Here is a 17,605-nt window from a genome sequence, read left to right on the forward strand (position 1 = left end):
TAGACCTTGAACATCACAGGGTTGGGGGGAAGGGGTTTCTTGGCTTGGGTCACCAGCTTTGATCTTGGACTGAGTGGGAGTAGCTGGATCCTAAGGAGCGCAGCAGCTGGCATGATGGTGACTAAGAGGTATTGGAAAGGCTGAATGGGCTTCATTAATCTCCATGAAGAGGAGGAGGAGGAGAAGGGCAAGGCAGGTGATGGTGGAAGGTAGCAGAGGCATGGGCACTAGAGGCAGACTGAACTATATGACAGGCTCACAGCTCAACCACACAGCTGTGGCTGCATCCAGGTGAGCTGCATCTCCAAATACGTTTGCTGAAACAAGGTCTGACAAACCAGGGCATTCCCAGTAATTTCTTGTCCTTGGTGTCAGTATGCGCAGCTCATACACTTCAAATTAATCCGAAGGAGGGTTATGTATGAGAGTGACATGAGTGCATCTAAGCATGACAATGTGGCAACTTGAGTTAAAATGAACTTTCAGTTTATAGAGAGTGGATGGGGAAACAAGGATGTATACATGAAATCACCTCTACTCTGATGATCCTGACATCCAGTTAAAATGCTGGTACCTGTACTTGAAGAGGATGCTAAAACATTTCCAAGCAACAGCAGAAAAAATGGCACAAAAATGAGTGAGGGAATGTGAAAGGTAATTTATGGCAAGAGGCTGAAGAAGCTCAACCTGTTTGATTTACCAAGAAGAGGACTGAGATGACTTGATGATAATACACATCTTTAGGAGCAGTCACCAGACACCACATAATGGTCTTTAAGGAAAAGGCAGAAATTCCTAAATGTGAACTAACACCTGACAATCCTGGTTAGAAATGAGGAACACATTTTTAATCAGGAGGGCAAGAGCAGGCACTAGAACAATGTGCTAAGCCTTTAGCTCATCAGGTCTTCAGGCAGTGTTTCTGTCCAAAAGGCATGCACTAGCCACATACAAAATACACTGCCACTGCCCCTGACAAATCTGTCCTCGAACATCATGTCAGTTTTATCCCCAAACTCTCAGGAGCACCTGAAATTGGCTGGTTACCACAGTATTGCCCCCCTCCAATTCCTGCCCTCTGTGGCACATGTATGGTTCTTGATGTCCACCTCACCGCAACCCTTCCCGTGTCCACTGGACAGCCAGTGCTCGCACGCTGCAGGTAACGCGACTGCTTCTGTCACCGAACAAGCACCTCCTCCCCCCACCACTGCTCTGGAGCAGCCGCCATCCCCACTCTTCTCGATGAACACCCGCACTCGCTTTCCTCACAACCCTCAGGGGACACTGCGAAGAGAACTCCCCGCAGGGCGCACCTCCTGGAGGAGAGGCTCCCGCTCTCTCTCCGGGCGCGTGTGTCCCGGTGCAGGGGCGGCGCTGGGTGTCCCCGCCCGTCCCGCGGTGCCCGGCCCTGCCCGGTGCCCGGCGCTGCCCGGCGCCCGCCGCCAGGGCTGGGCGCGCGTGTCTCCTGTGGAAATCCCGGCGCCTCCAGCTCCGCCCCGCGCGTGTCCGTGGGCTGGGGCCGGGCGGGGGAGCAGCCCCGGCCGCCGCCGCCCCGCCCCGCCATGCCGCAGCCGTAGGCAGCCCGCGGCCGCTCCCAGCCCTCGGCCTCCGCGGCCTCCGGGCCGATGGGCAGCCTGCTGAGCGGGGTCAGCTTCAAGGAGCCCACCACGGTGGAGGACTGCGACTCCACCTGGGAGACCGACTCGGAGCCCGAGGCGGCGGAGCCGCGGCGGCAGGAGGGGGTGTGCGCCGCCGCGGGAGGCGGGGAAGAGCCGGCCGAGCCGCCCGCCGCCGACTGCCGGCCCCGGGAGCCCCCGCCGCCCCCGCCGCCGGAGGACGGGGAGCAGGCAGAGCCGGACGCCGCCGGCCCCGAGCAGGTACCGCCACCGCCGGGCGCGCCCCCGCCCCGCCTGCCCCCGGCCCTGCGGCCGGAACGGGGGTCGGCGGAGCCGGGCGGAGCCGAGCCGAGCCCCTGGGCCGGGCAGCCCCGGTACTGAGCCCCGGGGCCGGAGAACGGACGGGGCCGGGCCGGGCCGGGCAGCCCCGGTTTTCCCCGCCCTGCGGCACTGGCGGGCCCCGGGACCTGCCCATCGCACGGAGCGGCTGGGGATAGATAACCCAGCTGTGCATCTCTAGTGGGGATGCGCCTGTTTTTATCCCCACCGTCATTATTGGGAGAAAACTGAGGCCTTGAAGTCGTTGTCACTCCCGTTGCCGCTATTTTCCAGGGAAGGTTCTGCCTTAAATTAAATGTAGTATGTAACTTGGCCTCTTAATTAAACTGGATACAAATCTGAGTATTGGATCGTATGTGGCAGTAGATTTGTGACTCCTTGGAGGGTGTGAGGAATTTTTAGAGCAAGTTTCTGTTCTTTAGGGAGCTTTGGAAATACCGACCCTAAAGAAATAAAGTGTTCCTTTGACAGTAATTTTATGCGACTTAGAACTCAATGCAGGGTGGACCAGCTGGGTCAGTTTTTTTAGCTTGCTAGATGTATCGTGTTTATATTTGGTTTAGAAAGGTGCAAAATTAAATAAGCATAAGCGTCTTTCCTTTTCTGCTTGATACCTGGTAATATTACTGCTAAATAACTGAGTGTCAAAGGGGTGTTGCTTGTTCGAGCAAGCTTACTTTGCCTAAAGGTAGGTCAAAGCTGGTTTTTCGAAAGGAAGAATGGAAAAAGAGGTTTGTTTGTCATTAATGTGGAATTGATAAGCCATGGAACGGGCAACAATAAAGGCAAATGCCCAGTGCAGCCAAAGGGAAATTCCCTTTTTAGGCTTGACTTTAACCCATTGCATGTGTATTGCAAGGAGTGGAATTAATTTTTTTTGAGTGACTCTTCATTTCTTCCAGAGGATGCAATAATAGCAAGTAAGTCTATGTACACATGACAAATAGTATGATTTCCTGTTCAAAATTAGTAGTGTCTCTGCATGTTCAGTTACTTATTTCATCTTGTACTAGCACTTGCTAGGTTACTTTGAAGTCTTGCATTTGGAAATGACAGTCAACCTGTTGATTTAAATCAGATTCAGCCTTGTTGGAGGGATATTTCATAGTCTTGCTTTTGTATTTTGTATTAAATATTTTAATTTAGGTTTAAAGTGTGCGGTGTTAAGTATTCAGCAGGGAGATTTTCAGTGTTTGACCAAACAGACAGCAAATACATGCACTTGTGTTTGTTTACATTGCTGAAATCCATCATGAAAAGTAATTATTTTAATATTACCCAAATTCACTCTTTAGTGTGTTTGTGTATGATGGTTATCTGCTTTCTGACTGTTTCAGAGTGGTGAGGGAACCGAGCTGACAGCCAAGCCAAAGAGAAGCTTCTACGCAGCAAGAGATTTATACAAGTACCGACACCAGTACCCAGTAAGAATATTTTAGGGGTTTAACTTGCCTCTTTAGTAGAAAGCAGCATATAACCCAAACATTCCTAAACTTTTCTGTTGTCCAATAAATATAAGACATGGGAATCAAAAAGCTGATACAGAGGCCCAGCGTATGCTGGTGGGAGAGGACCAAAACTGTGCAATGTCTTTTCATCCTGAGCATAAGTGCAAACACATAAGATGTGTAAGCATGGGAACAGCGGTAGGAGCCCAGGAAAAGGCTTATGCCTTGAATGTTAAAGAGGGTAGATTATAGAAGTTTGGATGACTTATTATTTGTCTCTCAAGTTCCTTGAGACTGAAGTGAAGGTGCTGCTGTGCTTGCTGCTGCCTTAGTAGGAGAAGGTACCAGCCAGAAAGAACTTGCTGATCCTTAATCTCAATCTTTAAGTGCATGAGTAAAACTCTGTGGTTACTAAAACTCTGAAATTTTTCTGTCCTTAAATTATTCAAAGAGCACAATATCGCTTTCTGGATAGTCTTGGTAGGTTTTTGTAAGCTAATAATGTGCTATTTCCTTTCTTTTAGCAGAATTTCAAAGATCTTCGATATCAAAATGACTTGTGCAATCTCCGGTTTTACAAAAATAAAATCCCATTTAAACCTGACGGTGAGTAATCTGCAACAATAATGCTGATAGCAAAAGAATGCTCACTAATGATAGTAGCAAGCTGAAACAGTCGTGATAATTGTGGCACTGACAAATTCAAGGTGTACGGTAATATATTGTACAACGTGAAGCTCTCATGTTGGAGTAGCACATTCATAATGCAAGAGTGGGTTATGCCTAAAACAAAGATAGCTTTCACTGTAGGGAGGTGGTGCTTTTCTTAGACGTTTTCAGCATAATGTAGTACAGGGCGTTGTTTGTACCACCATTTTTACAGTAGTGGCACTACCTTTTATTAAACAAAGATAAAGCTGTTCCACTATATTGCACAGATTGTTGCTACTTGAATAGGAGTGGCAGGGACCTGGGTGTTATCCTTAGAGCTGTGTAAGGGGAAAAGAATGTGTTTTAGTCTTGTGTGAGATTATGGCAATAACAATAATAAAGTCATTTTTCCACGTCCCTAGTTGTTCCGGTAGTGGAGTGGGAACCTGATATGCAGCATTCTGCACAAACACAGGACAATCTGAAAGATGACAAACCCTGCTCTAGAGAGTTTGCAGTCAATGTATGAGAGACAAGAGGGTAGGAGGCAGATGGGGAAGCAGGAGGAGGCAATAAAGCAGCCTTGGTTAGTATGATAGACAGGAGTCTTGGCACATGAGAGTTTAGCCATTAGCAAAAAAAAGACAAATTGAAGGCCAAAAATAAGCTTTTCAGAGTTTTAGAAGAATGATGAGCAAGTTACTTTGAAGGTGTTTGCAGAAAGATCCTCTCAGTGTGAGAGCAGCTTGGTAGGAGATAGCAAAGTGCATGTTGGAGTACAGAAGGAGTGAGATGTGTAGGCTGCCTCTGAGGCAGGATCCTGTCAGAAGCAGGATCAACCTCATAGCAACAAATGGGTTCTGATAAGGTAGTAAGGGACAGGTCACAAAGGCTATGGAAGTGAAGGTGTATAGGTTTTTTTTTGAAGTTACAGAACAGGGCTTTGCAATGGAAAAATGCCCAGCAGAAAAAAGGAGGCAGTATAAAAAAGATGCAGTCTAGAAACATGATCATACCAGCAGCATTCAGGGTAGATGTAAGCATGACAAGAAGGCACTTTTCAAGATCAGGAAAAAGGATGTTGAGATGCAAAATGTCAGAGTTCTCATAGGAAGCAGAATGGAAAGGAATGTTATACGGCAGGATGTAAAGATGTACTTATAGGAAGGTTGAAGATGAGAGCTGTTTATAGACAAGACAGTCATAATATCCTCAGCAGGTAATAAAACAAGTCAGGTTGTGAAAGAAAGGTAAGACCTTGCTTTAACGAGCTTGAGCTTTATCTAGATACCCATAGGCAGATGCTGTGTTTTTAGCTTGGCTGGAAGAAGAGATAGGTCTGTGAATTGCTAGTAAAGAAGTAACAAATTCAGAAAATAATACACAGAGAACAGATACTGAAAGAAAGAGAAGGGCAGTGAGGTCTGTGTGAACCTGAGGACCATGTGGACCTGAAAGTAAAAGCTAGAAAAAGTTGTGGGTGAGGAGTCCTTTAAAGTGCAAAAGGAAGGAGAAATCAAGAGGATTAGCCAAAAGAAGAGAGAGTCATGAAAGCTACAGGAGGACTTCTGTCCTAAAATTTATAAAGAATAATGTTTATTTTAATATTTTAGGAGAAAACCGCAATTAATAGTGTCAAAGGTAGCTGATAAACCATGGAGGCTGAATCCTTGGTGGCTGTGAGCCAAACTTATGTAGAAGTTTGTATTGAGAATGGGAAAGAGCAGCCACCACCTTGACTTGAGTCTGTGGATCTATGAGAGTGTTCAAAGGGAGTCTTAGCTACCATGTAAGGGACTGAAATACTGGGGATTGATGTTTAAAAAAATACAGTTCTAGTGCAATACTAGATTTGAAGTTTAGTTCCATGGCCTACAGATTTAATTTGTTGTTCTGACTCAGAGCTGACCTGTTCGTCTCCGCGCTGGAATTGAGCAGCAAGTTTTCCAGTAGAATCATACAATGCTAAAGGGTTGAAAGGGACCTTAAGGATCATCTAGTCCCAATTTCCCCTGCCAAGGGCAAGGACACCTCCCACTAGACCAGGTTACTCAAGGCCTTATCCAACCTGGCCTTGAACACTGCATCTACAGCCTCCCTGGGCAACCCCTTCCAGTGTCTCACCACCCTCACAGTAAAGAATTTCTTTCTAATATCTAACCTAAATTTCCCCTCTTTCAGTTTGTACCTGTCATTCCTTGTCCTATCACTATAGTTCCTGATGAAAAGTCCCTCTCCAGCTTCCCTGTAGACCTCCAGATATTGGAAGGTTGTTATGACGTCTCCATGCAACTTTCTCTTCTCCAGGCTGAACAGCCCCAACTTTCTCAGCCTGTGTTTGTAGGGGAGGTGCTCCAGTCCTCTTATAAGCTTCATGGCCCTCCTCTGGATTTGCTCCAACAGTTCCATGTCCTTCTTATACCGCAGGCACCAGAACTATTTCAATGCTTGAAATATAGGTTGGATACAGTGTGTTGATGGCGGAAGGTCCTCCTTCCAAGGTTCTTTCCAGTCTTGCTTGCACTGGAAACCCCATGTTCTTCGCAGCCTCTTTGACTGGCTGCTTTCTTGGTTTCTTGAGGAAAAGTATCAAATGAGTTCTCCTTTGTCGTTGAGACCCAATTTGAAGTTTTCACTGCAGGGAAGAGACATCTCAAATGTATAATAGGAGACTATCTACGTGGGACTTTGGGCTTTTCAGGCCGCTTCTGTGGTATTTGACTTGAGAAGAGGCCGTGTGGCTGTGCTAAAACTGTTGTTGGTTTCAGAATAGAAACAGAGTAACACAGTGCTCATTCATGGAAAGATATTGTACGGGTTTGGGAACAAGGAGCATCTTGTTAAGTATTTTGTATGTGCAGTACTTGGAAAAGTGCCCTGGCCCATGACTGCGTTTCATGAGCATGGTCTCTGTGTGACACTTGGCCACAGCTAATTGAGAAAGATTTCCCAATCATAATGTTATTTGCAGCTGGAGAGATTCCTGGTATGGGAGATTTCATAAGGAGCTGAGGCTTTGTTCTGCGAATGATAGATGCATGGATAGATGGATAGATGGATAGATAGATAGATGGATAGGTAGATTGGATAGGTAGGTGGATAGATGGATGGATAGATAAATGGATAGACAGAGGGTTTTGTCAAGCAAAAGCAATGACTGGTGATTCACAAAGCAGTATTTATGGAAGTGGTTTGTTAAGTACCAGTGCGATAAAGGATCTAGGACATGAGAACTTTTGGGGAAGTACATTTTACAAAGGTTATTGTCACATACTTCTGCTTGTTAGTAACTCAATATAAGTCAGTTGGTTTTGTTTATATTGACATTTTATAAATAACTTATTTTTTAATTAAGTTTTAGTAACTAAATTAATTTTACATTAAAATGAATTTATTTATAGCTGTAGTAGATCTTATTTCACATAGTATTTGAAAGAGAATTAAAGCATGTATTCTATCATTATGTTAACATGGTATGTACTTTATGTAGCTGAGTGCTGTTTTTGATGGCTACCTAACAGTTTTCAAATTATTTTTATGCAGGGGTTTATATTGAAGAAGTCCTAAATAAATGGAAAGGAGACTATGAAAAACTGGAACATAACCACACTTACATACAGTGGTTGGTCTCTTATTACCTATTTCTGTTTTAAAGCATTAATTTGATTAAGTGTTCATATGCAGAGCTATAATGTGCCTCTTCTTTTAACAGGCTTTTCCCACTGAGGGAACAAGGTCTGAACTTTTATGCTAAAGAATTAACTACATATGAAATTGAGGTAATACAAATTGAGCTGAATACAAACCATCACATTAATTTTGGTATATAACTACTTTTTGTTATGTAGAGTTGTCTTACACAATGCAGAAGTACTTGCTTTAGTGCCACTTAGAATTTTGGACGTATTCTTTGTCTATTAGGAATTCAAGAAAACAAAAGAAGCAATTAGAAGATTCCTTTTGGCTTACAAAATGATGTTGGAGTTTTTTGGAATAAAACTAATTGATAAAACTGGAAATGTAGCACGAGCTGCTAACTGGCAAGAAAGATTTCAACATTTAAATGAGTAAGTAATGACATACACTCCAGTTGCTAGAATTGCCATAGAATCTCTTTAGCCTTTTGTTTTCTAGAGGAAGATATGTTTTCCAAAGATTGCCAGAAAAAAAGAGAAAAATAGTCAATGCCTTATTTGTGCCTGTATGTGTACGTTCATCCTTCACCTTTTTTTGTGCTGCTCACCCATTACCAGTTTAACTGACGTCACTGAATTCCCTGAAAATACTACTTGAGGCAGTGCTGAAGGATATCCCAGCTACAAATTAATTTGTCCTGCCACTGAATGCATTTTCACCCAATTCCAAAGTTCTGCTTCTCAGCTGGAAGAAAATGGGTGGTTTATCTTTGTATTCACATTTCTTTTTGAGAAAGATCAAATTCTCCATACCTGTATGAAAGCTAAATACCAGGATTTCCCTTCCTCCTCCAGACACAAAATACTGTGTATTTAATACCTTTTAATTGCAGTGTTTATCTGGAGAGGTTTAGCCATGCTTTAATTCAAACTTTGGCTCAATGTTCAGCAAGTTGTATTTGTTGCTTTTCATTGGCATTTTGTGGAGCCTAAGTTTGTACTGAATTTTGTCCCATGTGGATTAATTGTATCAAAATCTCTTTTCAAATCTCGTGCTCACTTTCCTGATACCTCTGACCTTAGAGTTGCAGCCCGTTTTCTCATAGTATTTTGTTCTCCTGTCATAATGAAAGCTTGTAGGTACAATTGCTGATGGATGATTCTGGGTGAATAATGGGAATAATTTGTTAATAATTCTACTTAAACATTGTATGAACCAATATGGGTGTGGGCTCAGACTTGAGCCACAGATAAAACAGAGTTTCAGGAAGCCCAAATGTTACTCACTGCATGTTTTTAATCCTGTTCTTACTAGTGAGTAGCTACAGTTTTAAGTCAGGAATTGGGACTCTTTACCTAATTTTAGCCATCCAGAATTTAAACTCAGAAGTCTTACTGTTTACCAAAGTGTACTTTATGAGGGAAAGAGCTCTTCCCAAGCACTTCCAGAAGACAGTTCATTTTGTCTTAGACTTGTTCCACTACAACACTGGGACTTACACTACAGAGGTGCCTGTTTTTCCCCCAGCATGAACTGTATGAGAAGTGGAGGTAGCTAGTCTGGACTGGAGACGCAGCTTTTAAATAGCTTGAGTGAAGTGCAATGAATCTTGTTCTGTAGCTACACTATAAATACACTACAAACCCTAAATTTTGTAAAGTTAACTGGGTTTTCTCCTCAGAAAGAGAACAGGATAGAATCATTAAGGTTGGAAAAGACCTCCATTGAGTCCAACCTTTGACTGAACCCTACTATATCAACTAAACCACATCTATTAATTTTTTGAACACATCAAGGGATGGTGAGTCCACCACTTCCCTGGGCAGCTCATTCCAGTGTTTAACCACTCTTTCAGTGAAGTGTTTCCTAATATCCAGCCTGAACCTGAACCTCCCCTTGGTGCAACTTGAGGCAGTGTCCTATCACTGGCTGCCTGGGAGAAGAGGCCAATGCCCCACCTAGCCACAACCTCCTTTCAAGTAGTTGTAGGGAGTGATAAGGTCTCCTCTGAGCTGCCTTTCCTCTGGACTAAACAACCCCACTACCTTCAGCTGCTCCTCATAGGGCTTATGTTCTAGATCCTTCACCAGCTTTGTTGCCCTCATACAGCCTACAGCAGAAGGAATCAAAATCAGTACATGGTTGATTTTGTTTTCTCCTAGCCTGCTCCCCCAGCGCATTTTACAAACGCTAATTTTCACTCACAACATCCTGGCAAAGGAGGTGCTAGCAAGCTTCAGCAGCTGTGAGAATTTAAAGTACAGGAAGCTTGAAGTACACACCTGGAGCGATAAAAAGGACTGAGGAATTGCAGATCCAGTTCTGTGTTTGTAAAGCCTTTTTTTCCTGATTCAATAGATTTTTTTTTTACCCGTTTCTTCCAAAGGTCTCAACATAACTACTTGAGAATCACTCGAATTCTGAAAAGTCTTGGCGAACTTGGATATGAGAGTTTCAAATCTCCCTTGGTAAAATTTATTCTGCATGAAGCTCTGGTGGAAGATACCATTCCCAACATAAAGCAAAGTGCTCTAGAATATTTTGTGTATACTATTAGAGACCGAAGAGAAAGAAGGAAACTGCTGAGATTTGCCCAGCAACATTATACACCCTCAGAGCATTTTATCTGGGGGCCTCCAAGAAAACAGAAGTCAGAGGGAAGCAAAACAAATAAAAAGCCAGCATCTCCAATTTCTATTCCCAATAGTCATATTTCTAAACATAAGAAACCCAAAGAGCCTAAGAATACATCAGCAAGTGGAAGCTCAGCTGGTAAAACAACTGAAGAAAAAAAGGTAGAACTCACAAAAAATGAGGAAGAAAATTATCAGGATGAACAAGAAATGAACTCTGATGCTGTTAGGCAGAACAGTGAAAAGAACAGTGACACTGATACCAGTCAGCTTTCAAAATCAGAAGAAATTCATGATACTTCAGATGGAAAGGAGGATGCTTCTCATTCCAAAAATGATAATGAAAATCTGAACAATGACTCTGGAAGTCACCCAGGCGCTATAGAGAAAGATTTATGTAACACTGAGAATTCTTCAAATAACACGTTAGCAGATCTACAAGATAACCTTGATAAGGATATGCTTTCAGGGGGGACCACCACATAAACCAAGGATGAGCTCAAAGCCTGAGTCTGAGGTTAAAAATCATTATGTTTCGTATTTAATGAAGCAAATTGTTCATTGCTCCTTCATTTTGGTTGGAATTTCCATCTAGTGTAGTATAAAATGTTCATGAGACTATGTTTGTTGCAAATTCATCAGAATAGGCTTCTGTTACATTAATGAATTTTATTTTTTTCAACCTCAGTTTATCAGCAGTAAAGCAGGTGTGGCTCTTTAAAACAATTATGCATATTGAAAGCTAAGAAGTTCATTATCCTTTCCAGACAGATTGCATAGAAAAGCTTATCTACTTTTTGCCATTAAATTCATCCAGTATTAAAAAAAAATGAAGTGTAACACTAAAAGCCTTGGAACATCAGAATTTTTAAGTTAGTTTTAATATGCTTTAAGTCTTGATTTCTGTTTATGCGATTACTAGAAATTATTTCAAGAGCATAGTTTTTACCCTAGGGTCTATTTTTTTTAGGAAGCGTTTTCATGTTTAATGGCAGTATTTGCACAGCATCTTTTACCTTAGATTAGCATATTTGTTGGAGACACAATGATGGATATCATATGTCATGTCTTATACAGCTGGGTATCATTGTACATTGAATAAAAGTTTAACTTACAGTGGAACTTTATCCGCAGCTTTTGGGTACAGGGGAAGTTGCACTTTAGACTTCTTTTAGTCCCTGTTAAGTTCTCCCTTCTCTTGGCTCATTTTTTACTACTAATCTGGGGGGAGGGATCTCTTTGATCACTCATATTTGGTCTCATTTTGAAAGCTGTTGATCAGCTGTAATAAAACAACTCCCCAGCTGGGTTCAGCACCTGGAAAGCCTCTGGCAGCTGAAAAGCAAAGCAGTGTCTTCACCACAAAGCACTGCCTAAACAGCAAAGCCATCAGAGAAAATGTCAGGTTGGGTCTTACCTTGACTTGGAAGTTTCTTGGCCAGTTTTGGGTAAGGTCTGAACAATGCTGAGTCCCCTGTTGCTGGTCTGAGAGAGAAAGGCAGTCCTGATGCTTCCTTCCAGCTGTCTGTTTCCTCTTTTTACTGTCTTAAGTCTTTCACAGTTTAATGTTATTTCAGTCATCAGCAGAAACCTGAGGCAGGCCAGTCTTCTGGTCTGGCTGGAGCCCAGCAAGCAGGAATTTCTCAATGAAGATGTTTCCCAACTTTATTTTACCGAAGAACTGTCCACTTTCTCTGAGTAGCTGCTTCTGATTTCCTGCCATTCAGTCAAACAAGATAGTGCCCAGCAAATTAATTGTGCTGAATACTAATAAAAAATAATGCAGGTAGAATTTACACTTCCTACAGTCCTAAAATATTCTAAAACTTCTGTATGTATTTTCTATTTAAAAATCTATGTGTTATCCACTGCCTTTAATATATTTCTGATGAAATGTTATGAGGCAAGAGCCTGACTGCATTTTGAGTGTCAGAGTGCTACGGGACTTTATTCAGGTCTTATAACTCAAAATGATGAAGTTTTCAGGGGTTTCAGAGCATAGACAAAAAGTCTTGTATTGTTCTGTTTTGCTAATGCCCATCATGGGGGTGCATCATCCATTGGTTTCCCTGGGTAACATTGGTTCTTGGGATCAAATAGAGTGGCAGTTAGGGGTCTTGGTACTCATGGACAAAGATTAGGATCTTTCCATCCCAAAGAAGCAGGAAAGAGGGAAGATGTCTCTCTCCTTCTGTGCTGACTTGTGAGGAAAAGAACTTATATACATGGGGTTTTTTTCTAAAGGTAACCCAGATCAGTCCAGTAGGCATTAAGTCTGTCTGAGCAGAAATGCCCCAAAGAATTCCTCCTGCAGCCACCACCTCTTTAAAGCTGGAAGAATCCTGAGAAGGCTTTCACAATTCCCTGGACTTGAACTGGGATCCCCATGTTCATGTTCACCTCTGACCTTCAGAACAGAAGGGGGCAGGAAATAAAACTGTGATAAAACTGGTCTGCGTAGTTAAGGATGCTGCCCCCCGTGTATGCACAGGGAGGACACTTCGTATTCCAACTGTGACTTTTTCAATCTTGAGTGCCTAACCATGCAAACTTCATAGCATTGTTTTTACATAGTTATTTCTTGAATGGCATTGGGAAGGTTTATACCCTGTGTATAAGAAACATAACTATTACATAAGTAGTTATACAGAGCCTTCAATTTATGGACTTTAGTATTAATGTTAAACACTTTACAGAAAATTAATAGTGTTCAGGGGAAATAAGGGATGCTGGGGGTGTTATTATATTTATACTGTAATTTGATTGAACATCAATGACCTCAGTAGATCTTGTATCTACTGAACAAAAAAAAAGAGAAATCTTGCTCTGATCTAAAACAAAGTTCTTGGGATGTGCATCCAAAAGATTTCTCTGCAGTGCAGTATTCCGTTATTGTGGCACAGCTCTCACCTATACATGCTTACTGGTTCACCATTCCTAATTAAGTACTTAAAATACTTTTAATCTGGCAGAGATGCCTGCATTAAGGGACCAGTGTATTTGAAAATGCAGTCAAGAACTTTGGTACTTACATCCTTATTAACTCTGCAATTTTTAATTTATTTTTTAAAATCCACAACTCAGTATGTTTCAGTTTTCGTGAAAGAGTAGTGGCATATCAGTTGCCTACAAAGAACCATGGGGACTGTGCAAGTGAGGGGTTTTTTGTGTCAGGTGGGCTCCTGCCCTCCTTAATCCTTGTTTTACAGTGTTATCAACTGAATTGCTTCTATGGGACACTTCAGCTTTAATTAACAAATTCTGCTCTATGTAAAATGTGATGGTTTACCATTCTTTTCATAGAGGAATTGTTTCTTCTGATTTTGCAAGCATTGAAGGATTCATTGCAGGGCAATCATACAGCGTAGCATCCTCTTGAGATTTGTGAGGATGAGGTGGGTGCACTGTATAGATTTCTTTACAGAATCATGGCCTTAGCAACCATAGCACCCCATGATCGAAGTTCTGAGTATTGGTTTTCAGGTTTACATTACAATATGTGTTGAAATTATTGTATTCTTATAAGTGCCAGTACTTAATTATTTAATGATTACTTCAGGAACTGAGGGTGTGCAAAGAAAGTCAGGTCATTTGCTCACTGTTAAACTTCTTTTTCTCTTGCTATATGCTTAAGTATTCAGGGATTTCTGTGTCCTTACTACAGTAATGTATTTTGGCCCAGTGTTTGGCTAGAATCTGAGTTATTCATATATTAATTGAACAGAACCTCCCAGTAAGTCCATCTGAGTAGCCTCTCGTGCTGTTAAATAGGAGTAGTGTGTTTATGCACACACCTGTGAATATGATTTTAAGTATCCTATGGTGAGGGGATATGAATGTGCAACTTGAATAAATGTTACTGACTACACAGATGCAATTGAAGGCGATCATACAAATCATGCAAAAATATAGCACTTTAAGATTAGTTACAGCTCTGTGCCCTACTATCCCCGATGCAACTGTGCCTCAGTACCTGATACTGTGTTGGTGTAGAGACTGAAAGCTTGAGTATGTGAGATGTGCAGCACAGACCATTCAGATCAGAAGAGTTACTTGTGTGCACACATCTAGGAGCAAATCTGAGATCTTGGTGTTCGTATTGCTTGCATAAAATCCTGAAGGATGCTAAAAATATTTGCAATAAGCCTTTGAGAGCTGTTCCGTGGCTTGGGTTAGCTCCTCAGTTTCCTGCTCTAAGATTGCAGCACTCTAATGTATTAGGTCTCTGTATAATCATAGTTAATATTTGATATAATCTAGTATAAGCCTCCTTGAATTATTCCAGGATAATTCTAATAATGTGCAGTTTCATATAGCTGTACTGTAACCAGAAAGTTTACAGACCTTTAGAAGTTTTGTATATGTTGGTGGATGATCCAATAAGGTAAGTCAAGGAACATTTACTGGATTTAAATGGAAAACAGCTCATTTGTGTTTAAATAAAATTTATGTATATCTGTTTAATAGAGGGGAGGGGGATTGCACCTCTTTTTTTTCTGACAGTTGTGACAGTACTCATCACAAGTTATAGTAAGTTACGTATGTTTAAGTGAAAATGTAACCTTTATTACACCATAGTTTTACAGGTAACGTATCATATTGAATTTCCTTGAAAAAAGCTGTATTTATTAGTAAGATGCAAGTATGTGAAGTAAGGTTTGCCATTAAAAAATTGTGACAGTATCATGCAGATTGATGTTAGGATTGATATTGTCCTAAGAACTGCCAGTATGGATCAGAACCAAAGATGTTTCTAGCCTTGTGTGCTGCCTCCAGCAATGGCCCAACAGATGGTGAGAAATAAAGAAAAGATAAGGTGACCCCATTTATCTCCAGGAATTTTTCTGGTTTTGAACTCATGGTTTCTTTCAGCCTCTGCAATCCCTTGTATCTGTGAGTTTTATGTTTTAAAAATATTTTGTGTGGAGAAAGTGATTTCTTGTTTGTCTCAGATCTGTTTATTCAATAACTGCTACTGCATTTGAACACAGTACTAAAAGTACTGTAAGATGAACAGTAATCCACTTCAAGTCGGTTTTTAAATGCTGTGAGAGATTCTAATGACAAAATACCTTCTTAGCAGAAAATGTCCCATGTTTCTTCTGTCCTTAGGCAGAAGGTGCCTGCTTAAACAGAAATTTGTCCAAAGTTGATGAAAATATTACCTTACTTGTCCCTTCTGAATAAATTTTTACAAATAAATCTTTTTGTATGAAGTACTAAGAGTCATATTCCAACTGCAGAACAGGGTTGGGTTTTTTTTTTTCCTTTTCAGTGTAAAAGCAAAATCTGTTAAAGGGAAAACCCATTCCTAGCCAACAACTGACTGAGGTACCTCTGGATTTGGAGACACCAGCATCAATGAGTCTAACATTGTGGTTATGTAGAACATGGAAGTACTGTCTAGGTTTGCTGAGAACCATACTCATTATTCTGCATTTTGGTAATTGTTTTGATACGTGTCCCCAGATCCAACTGCAATTGAAGTAACTCCTAAAAAGGTAATTTTGATGGCCATCAAAGTCTGAAAATGAAGGATGGGTCAAAAAGGCCTAAGCATGGACGACCCCCCCTCCATTCACATCATGGTCAACAACATAGATTCACTATTAACGGATATTTAACGGAGTTCTCCAAGGGGAATGTAAATTGTGTCTCTGTAATATGTCTGTGCTCTGTATTGCCCATGAACTGTTTCTTTTCCTGAAAGCTGTGTTCCTTTTTCAGCCTGTGTTCTTAAGTATACTTACTTAAGACTATTGGAGAAAGCAAGAGTTTTTTTTAAAGAATAGGTTTAGTGTATGCCATATAGGTTTAAAATATGCCATACTTAATGGACTCTTAAAATGTAGTTCAAAAGTTATAGAGATCAATTCAGTAGAGACCTCCTGTGGCTTTACACTTGTAATCACCTTTATTTTTGTTTACAAAAGCATTAAGCTGTTTGCTATAAAATAAAAAATTGCAAGAATTGGCAAATTGTTCTGAAAGAAGTCTCTTCTTAGAAACTTGGCACCTTTTAATTTTACCATGCTTACAAGTTTAATGGCGTATTCATCACCTAAAGTTTATTGTGAAATATACTGAATGTACTTACTACTGTGGCTAACCATGTGAAAATTATTGTTTTGCAGTAAAAAAGGTTATGGCATTTATATTTTTGGGACCTGCTCAAGCATGTTTGCTAATCATTAGTTGCTCTTTTTTTTTCTGTGTTTTAACGTATTCCATGGTTGTTTGCCCTTTATGCGGTTTGGTTTTGACAACAGGTGATTAGGTGTAGTTTTGCACTGATAAAATTTGAAAATATTGTAGATTTCGTTGTTCAAATGTATTCTAAGAAAGAAGTGCAGTAAAAAGAAAAAAGCCAAAGCCCAACAATTTTTACTTGCAAAATGGAACAGCTATATGTCAGTTTCTATGAATGGTCCTGCTCTCTTCTCTGTGTTCCTTTGCAATGTTTAATTACAGAATGCCGTGCATGTTTGGTAGTACCAATACCATATGTATGTGGTAGGAGTGGTAACCAGTTTCTGGATTTGTAATGCACTATAAAGATATATTTTATAATTCTGTAACTGTATGGCAGTGTTATGCCAAAAAAAAATGTATAAACATAAGAAGCAATAGTTTATGTTGCTTACTGCTGTATTTTAAATTGTTTGTAAAATGAAATACTTGGATTTCCTTTCAGGTAAATATATTTTTAATAATAGCAGCCAAAAACTCTGAACTAATAAAGCTTTTTCATTTAGCAGCATTGTTTTAGCAACATGTACAAATATTGTGTAGCTCTAATAATGTGTAATTGCTGTTCAGCGCTTGTTTGTATAGTCTTCTGTAAATATATTAACACTTAAAATTAGGGCATTAAAGGCTCTGGTCCTCCTTTTTTTGTCATCAGTGGCAAAACGACCATGGATAGCAGAGGAACAAGGGATGGCCCAGAGTGAACCTTACTAAAAGCCCATGGTTTGGTTTTTAATTTGAGAAAATTATATACTATGAAAGCACTCAACATTAAAGGGTAAAATATCCAGTGTGATCACGCAGGCGTAAGCCCTCTGGAGCAGTGCCAAAAACTGGCTACTGCTGCTTGAATGTAGCAGGGAAACATTTGACCTGCTGGTTGTATTTACTCTGTGCTGAAGCTGTAGGATTGAATGGCTTTAGCTCCAGTTTTGTACTGGACTGTTACTCACACAATGGAACTGTAGACGTACATAGCTCTGTGAAGGGCCCAGCAGGTTTTGAAAGGGTTTCCAATTCTCACATGTTT

The 17,605-nt window shown here is 41.0% G+C and overlaps 1 protein-coding gene across 2 annotated transcripts; it reads left to right on the forward strand.

The window, feature by feature from the left end:
• The first annotated feature begins 1,555 nt into the window (after window positions 1-1,555).
• Window positions 1,556-17,201, forward strand: OGFRL1 (opioid growth factor receptor like 1). 2 transcript variants are annotated; one of them, XM_027697817.1, is made up of 7 exons: window positions 1,556-1,880; window positions 3,296-3,382; window positions 3,931-4,012; window positions 7,601-7,679; window positions 7,770-7,836; window positions 7,979-8,124; window positions 10,080-17,201. In XM_027697817.1, exons 1-7 carry the CDS (start codon window positions 1,629-1,631, stop codon window positions 10,810-10,812), a joined length of 1,446 nt encoding a protein of 481 aa, XP_027553618.1. In that variant the 5' UTR covers window positions 1,556-1,628; the 3' UTR covers window positions 10,813-17,201. The 2 variants fall into 2 exon arrangements, with proteins under 2 accessions (XP_027553618.1, XP_027553625.1); XM_027697824.1 differs by having other exon boundaries at window positions 3,934-4,012.
• Window positions 17,202-17,605: the final 404 nt, after the last annotated feature.

This window comes from Neopelma chrysocephalum, unplaced genomic scaffold (genome assembly GCF_003984885.1).
Source record: "Neopelma chrysocephalum unplaced genomic scaffold, ASM398488v2 Primary Assembly neopelma1_23b, whole genome shotgun sequence".
Taxonomy (NCBI): Eukaryota; Metazoa; Chordata; class Aves; order Passeriformes; family Pipridae; genus Neopelma; species Neopelma chrysocephalum.